Source organism: Littorina saxatilis, unplaced genomic scaffold (assembly GCF_037325665.1).
Source record: "Littorina saxatilis isolate snail1 unplaced genomic scaffold, US_GU_Lsax_2.0 scaffold_1692, whole genome shotgun sequence".
In the NCBI taxonomy this organism is placed as follows: Eukaryota; Metazoa; Mollusca; class Gastropoda; order Littorinimorpha; family Littorinidae; genus Littorina; species Littorina saxatilis.
In genome coordinates, this window is record NW_027127579.1 from 1 (window position 1) to 7,500 (window position 7,500).

At 38.5% G+C, this 7,500-nt stretch overlaps 1 protein-coding gene across 1 annotated transcript in view; it reads left to right on the forward strand.

The window, feature by feature from the left end:
• Positions 1 to 3,478: 3,478 nt before the first annotated feature.
• Positions 3,479 to 7,500, forward strand: part of LOC138956002 (heparanase-like) — a 10,530-nt gene continuing 6,508 nt past the window's right edge. The window contains exons 1-3 of the mRNA XM_070327481.1: positions 3,479 to 3,560; positions 5,524 to 5,784; positions 6,628 to 6,803. Coding sequence (XP_070183582.1) covers positions 5,537 to 5,784; positions 6,628 to 6,803 — 424 coding nt within the window. The 5' untranslated portion in view covers positions 3,479 to 3,560; positions 5,524 to 5,536. The remainder of the gene's footprint in view (positions 3,561 to 5,523; positions 5,785 to 6,627; positions 6,804 to 7,500) is intronic.

Below are 7,500 nucleotides of genomic sequence, written 5' to 3' on the forward strand. Positions count from 1 at the left end.
GACACCAGCTCTCTTATCTGCCCTTAGTCAGGGGGGAGATAACTTAATGCAACAGCACCTCTACAAGTTCAACCTGACCTAGTTTGACTGTCAACAATCCCCCTCCATGGCTAATAAACGGTATGGGGATACTGCAGGTGATTCTTTCTTTATTTGGTGTTTAACGTTGTTTTCAACCGTTCAATGTTATATCGCGACGGAGGGAAGGGGGGTGATGGGATAGAGCCACTTGTCAAATGACTGCAGGTGATAAGGGTGACTATGCTAACAATGCCTGATAATAATGAATACGAACAACAAAAAGAGCCTGGCTGAGCCATTCGGGCAATGTATTCTTTAGTAACTGATAGTATTAAACCCAGATCAACAAATATATCGGTAGGTGTGAACACTCACCTGTATTTCTTTATCTAAAATTGAAGGTTGGACAGGGAGAGAAAGACATAAATAGATGGACAGACAGACAGACAGACAGACAGACAGAGGGAGCTTGAGGCAGACTGTATTCAGGTAGACAGACAAAGAGTGGGTATTGACTATTGTTCACACCTGCCATAATAAAATAAATACTACTAACACTAACAGAAAAGAAGGAGTATAATTACAACAAACTTCTCCACGATAAGCTTTGTTTGGTTGGCATAAGTCAATAACTTATGCCTTCCAAGTACAATTAACACTTAACTACACTGCAACAAAATAGGTTTATTAAAACATCAAGAATCAAAATAATGGAGTTACCTGAAAATGGTGGCTCCATCGATGTGTTCTTTCTGCTGCAAACACTTAAGGCTACGGTGAAAGTGATGTGTCAGTCGATCTCTCTCCTCCTTGTGAAGCAGACCCTCGCTGACATTTTCATAAGCTGAAAACAAAATCAATCAACCAATAAAACAAAATCATTGTGAAGCAGTTGGTGTATGCAGTTTCATCTGTTTTTCTTTACCGTCAAGAGAGAGCGAACAGCAATGAGTTAATATATATATGCATGTGTCAATAAACCAATACTGGCAATAGACCCTATCGTTATTCTAAACTCTCATAAGCTCTCGCAAACTTCACAGCATAGCAAAACATGTGGTACAGCGATATCGTGCGAGCTGCAAAAGCCGAGGTTCGAAGTTCTCGAGACGTTCAAAGCATAACAAAGAGCATGTCTCGCGGATATCTCACGAGAGCTGCTCAGATGACTATTAGGGTTTAACGTCCTCTTAGGCCAACTGTTCTATATTGGGACAGGTATTGGTAATACGTTGAAGATATGATACTTTGATTTGAACAAGCCCGCTGTGGCTGTCTTCTTCGACACACCAGCATTGGGTTTGTCTCATCAAAGTATCGAAATAAGATCATGATAATCGGAGACGAGAGATGATGCATGCGTGTCTTCGTGTTTTCCAAGCCCCGAGACTTTCGCTGTGAACGTGCGATCTTTTTCGTGCGCATGTGTGCACAAGGGGGTGTTCAGACACCGAAGAGAGTGCACAAAGTTGACTCCGAGAAATAAATCTCTCGCCGAACGTGGGGATCGAACCCACCCTGATAGCGACCAACTGGCTGCAAAGCCAGCACGCTACCAACTGAACTACGTCCCCGCCCATTGCTCAGATATGGAAAAGGCTTATAGAAATAGAATGTTAATCTGAATGATGAGGATCAGCAACATAATGTTGGCATAGATTATGATTCATGCTCGTCATTTATGTATTCTTCTCACTAACTGTATGGCATAGATCTGCTGATAATGTACTGTGTGGTTCCGTGATGACCTTTGTAACTAATGAGTTTACATAAGCAAACCATTATCACAATCAGTGGGTTCTGACAAACATATTCAAAACATAATTAATAAAGCGAATAAAATTCTTGGCATAATAAAGAATGTCAAAGTCGAGTCACTCTTCAAGAAGTCTACCACTAATGCAACAAGGAATAATTGGGACAACATTTGTATGGATTTTAGTCAACAGAGTTGCACTATCATGGAACACATTGTCTGATGTTGTTAAAAGTACACAAAACACTAACACCATCAAAAATCTGCTGGACAAAGAAAAAATTATAATTGTGTTACTTTACTTGTATAAAGATTTTTTATATATTTAGTATAGATCTTTACAACATTTTCTGACTTTGAACCAACTTTAAAGTTATTGAGGTCTAACGAATGACGTCTCACAACGTGCGCGGTCGTCCTTGGCGGTCAAGAAAGCCGCCGCGATCATTGCGCAGACGACATTTCTAGACCGCCAATATTTTTTGTGCGCATCACGTGCTCCACATAAATTGGCCGGAAACTAAGCAATTTGGAAACCTGGATAGAAATCAAAAATAAGTGAGTTATGATGCATTTTCGAAGGCAAAAATCCTAGGCTTTCTTTTTCGTTTGATAGCTCTTGGAAAATGAATCTTAACTCCCTTATTTCTTATTCCTAAGATTTAAAAGTTGGTACAAAGTCAGACAATGTTGTGAAGAAACTAGATATTTAAACTATTACATGCACATGCTTTAATTAGAGGTCGAGAGTGCGGGTCTAAAAACAATGCGAACATGGTCGGACAGCAGAATTCTGATGCTTCACTTCGCTCTACGAAAATGCATCTAACTCCCTTATTTTTGACTTTTATGACTTAAAACTTGGTACAACATGAGAAACTAGTGTAACATTAAATATATTTCTTGTGTATGCTTTTGTTGGAAGTCGGGCACGGTCGTGCAATGTGCATGGTGGCGAAGTCTTTAGTCAGACCGCAACCAAACAAAAGCATGCGTACCACGCTTGGTATGGGGGTGAATGACCTACTTTACAATACGTAACAATCCCGATTCCCATCACTACTCTCTGACCATGTGGTTTCTTTGTGTACATTTAGTACAACAATCAACATGAACTGTGAGTCTGAGAGACAACACAATCACAAACCAGCGTAATGCATTCTTCTTCTTCTTCTTCTTCTTCAAAATAGTGAGCTTACAGAGCAACTATTACTCAATTTACTGAACTATCCTCAAATCGGTTGGTGCGCCTAATTTCCCCAGGAAAATGGCTCTCAATCGTCCGAACCCGAAACACTAGCGCATGTGTAAGTTACTAACCAAGTAAAACCATGACCTAGAACATACCAGGGATCGTCCGTTTACCTTTCTTTCTGAACATTGTTGCTGTTTTTTTCTCATCGGCACAAAACAAAACAACGCACGAACCCTGCAGCTGTGACGTTTACTGAGCTAGTCTGTGTTTGCAATGTTTTCGTAAAAGCATGAGCAATAATTTTAGTTTTCAGAATTAATGATAGAACCTTGGATAAAAAATAAAAGAATAGTAGACATTAAAAAAACAGATATGCAACGTTCAGGTATTTCCAATTTTTTTTTTAGTATTATTTGAGTATGATTATTTTCAGGTTCCTACAAATCCGAAAGTATGCACTAGCAGTTCTTTCTATTTATAGGTATCACGTGAGCATACTATCACGTGGCGATTAATGTAACAAAAACAAACAAGAACAGGAGGGGAGACGAGTTAGCTGAACTTATCAAGCGTCCTGTATAAAACAAGGTAGAAAGAGTTATACTGAACTTCAACATTACTTAAATCTGCTTGCAGAATCGTTATTTGTAACATTCGCAGAGTAAACAGAAAGTATGAGAGAGAAGGAAAAGTAACACGGATCAGATCACAGGCGGAAGGTATCGTCCACTGGACTACTACTATCACAGAAAGTAGTCTTTCTGTGATAGTAGTAGTCCAGTGGACGATACCTTCCGCCTGTGATCGGACTTCCTCAACAACAGCGATTTCACACACACACACACACACACCCTTCTAAAACCGAAAAATACATCGTAAATGTTACGTATAAAGGTTAACATGTGATCATTTTTACATTTTGAAGAGGTTTTTAAACAGAAATGGAATACTTACGTTTTTGTTGCTTCAAATCCTGACTCTTAGACATCATTATCACAATTTGTTTTTATCTGAGTTTCAGTGTCACGTATTAATACAAAACGTGAAGTCAGGATCAATGTCCGAAGTCAGTCAATGTCGCACGCAGAATAGTTGAAGTACTGAACGTCCTCGCATACCACTTTCTTTAATGCATGTCTCCTAGTGTCTGATAACCATGCTGACTGTACAGTATATAGTTTACATTGATATATTGTATCTAGGTCAGTCACACAGTCAGTTGATATTCGGACAGGCGCATATCTAATCAAGTAAATAGAGCACAAGGACTTTACTGTGTTATCTACTAAGATATTGATATCAGTTTACTGTGGAGCCTCACTTTTATCTCTGGTGTCTTAAAATGGAGATGAATTTACAGAGTTTATGAACAGACAATCAGATAAGGCCAAAAAGAAAAATATGTCTGTTTCCGGTAACCCGACCGACCCTATTTTTAAGCGCCGACCCAAAAGGTTTTTTTCGCTTTTCGCACCAAAGGAGGGTTTCTCTGTACACAGGCATGCAACATTTGCATTCACCTGAGTGTTTTGTCGAGTTGTTTGAAACATTCATGTAATTAGCATTATTTTTAATTAATTAAGCATGGAATCATTTACTACTTAAAACATACATATATATGTTATTGTCACCTTGGCTTCATGACAGCAACTATTTTGGTTATCAAGGCCCTTAATTGTATATGGGTCAAGTCACAAGGTATGTCAATTATCACAAGTGTTTTGGCTTAGTCAGAAACTATAGTATAACATAGGTTTATCAGAGATCAGTTACAGATTTTCATCTAAAATAGGAGTATCAATAATATTCTTATCAGATTGGATGCCTCTTTAACAAAAAGTAACCCTATTTCTATTAGGCAAAAAAAAAAAAAGGTCTGTTTACGGTAACCCGACCGACCCTATTTTTTTCGCGCGGCCCTAGACTTTTTTTTGGCATTTGGGGAAAAAAACAACAAAAAAACACGTAAAAATATGTTTTTTTGGGGGAAAAAAAACAAAAACAATCCCGACCTACCGACCCTATTTTTTTGGCCTATGTTACCGTAAACAGACCTTTTTTTTTTTTTGCCTTATGTCCAGGGCCTTATTTCACATATCTATAGCTCAGTCCGTCAGATGTGATATGTGTTAGACTCACTCAGTAAGCTTACATTTGCAGTGTCAGCAGAACTATACAGGTCCAGTAATTTTTACTTTAAATAGAAACCTTAAAACATTCAACAATACTAGTTGGTTGGATTGTGTTGTGTTGATTTGTGTGCATGCTGTGTTAAACAAGGTGTTGCCCAGTTTGAACATATTTGTTATTTCTTATCTGATATTATGTTGTGGTGGTTAAGTTATGATGGTTTGAAGAGTCTGTCTGTTTGTACTTCGTCTGTTAAATTTCTCTGTCTGTCTTTTGATCTGTCCGCCTTTGCCTTAACTTCTCTGTGGCTGCTTATGAATATTTTCCATTTTGTCTTGCTTTTGCATTTTTTTGCTTTTATTTTGGTTATTTATATTCTTGTTATTTATTGTTTGATATTTTCCACTTTCTTTTTATACAGAAGAAAGGCAGTCATGTTTCTTCAACTCACAACGATTCTACTTCACCTGGCGCTGTGTTCCGCCACAAAGGATGTTGTCCACTTTTCTGTAAACTCTGCACAAGGGGACAGAACTCCTGTCAAGGAGGACAACTCTGCAGCAGAGATGGCGACAGTGACGGTGAATCTTCAACAAGCGGTGAATAGGATTGGTTCACATTTTGTCGGAGTCACCATCGACTCTCAGCAGATCAGATACAACTGGAATTCCTTTGGTTTTGGGTGCGTTTTAAGTATTGTTAAGAATAAGGTGTAACTTTAATAGCACATGTGCTCATTAATTTTTATGTTTGTTTGTTTCGTTCATGGGCTGAAACTCCCACGGCTTTTATGCGTATGACCGTTTTTACCCCGCTATTTAGGCAACCATACGCCGCTTGGCATGGTCGGGGTTTTACGTGTTCATAGACATTGATTGAGTGTATACACAAAGAGGCGTATAATTAGGCACTAGCAGATCGGCCAAAAAATTAACCTGGGAGATCGGAAAAATCTCCAATCTTAACCCACCAGGCATAGCCTGGATTAGAATTCAGAATCTTCCACACAGATTTAGGCCAACTTCATGTCCACTATAGGCTTGGATGTGCCCATCTGGGCAGTCTTGTTTTTTTAGAGGAATTTAAGCTTTGTATGGCAGAACCTATATGTTTCCTTTCCATGCATCTGTCTATAACAGCAATGAACTTTTGGATCCCTAGGGTGGTCATTATAGACAAGTTTGACTATATAAGATACAGCTAGTGACATGTGACAGCTAGAGATAGGTGACAGCTAGTGACAGGTGACAGCTAGTGACAGGCTCAACTTTGTATGCTTTAATGTAGCTTGAATCATGTGTATTTTGCTTTGCATTTCATTGCATTGAATAATATTTTTCTACACAAAAAAAAAAAAAAATTAGAAATATGAAAAATGTATTCAGCCTAAGCACACCAACCTGACAAGGTATTCAAGACGCATTCTGTTCTGTTTCATTTTGAATGTTCTTTTTTTGGTCATAAACATATTTCTTTGCAAATCTTCAGAGTAAATAAATTTAATGATCTGTATTTTTTTTTTCAGTTCCACCAAGGTTCAAAACATGGCCAGAGCTTTATCCCCATCATACTTTCGGCTGGGAGGAAGTGCAGCCGACTATATGACCTTTGACCCCACCAATCAGAAAGGTCACAAGGGAGAGAATCTGCAGGGAGGTCAAGTATACTGCAGCAATTTTACAACACAGTTTTACATGTCAGGTAATTGATATCCTAAATTAATAGGACATATTTTTCTGTCTTCTGTGATTTGAATAAAGATGTCTGCAGGGAAGCAAGTTTTATTTAGATTATGTTGACATTGTCCATATTTTTGTGTGGGGACAATAACTCCATTGTAAAACAGTAAAACCCCCCTTTTAAGACCTTCAACTGAAAATCTGAAAAAATCAGGTCTTAAAATGGAGGTCAATTGACAGAGGTTATGAACACAAAATCTTAAAAAGCAAGGTCTTGAAAAGGAGGAAACCCCCCCGGGTTAGGGGGAAGAATTTACCCGATGCTCCCCAGCATGTCGTAAGAGGCGACTAACGGATTCTGTTTCTCTTTTTACCCTTGTTAAGTGTTTCTTGTATAGAATATAGTCAATGTTTGTAAAGATTTTAGTCAAGCAGTATGTAAGAAATGTTAAGTCCTTTGTACTGGAAACTTGCATTCTCCCAGTAAGGTAATATATTGTACTACGTTGCAAGCCCCTGGAGCAATTTTTTGATTAGTGCTTTTGTGAACAAGAAACAATTAACAAGTGGCTCTATCCCATCTCCCCCCCTTTCCCCGTCGCGATATAACCTTCGTGGTTGAAAACGACGTTAAACACCAAATAAAGAAAGAAAGGGAAGAAGTCTTAAATCGGGTGTCTTATAAAGGGCCGGGGTTCTGAGCAAAACATCGAACGCAG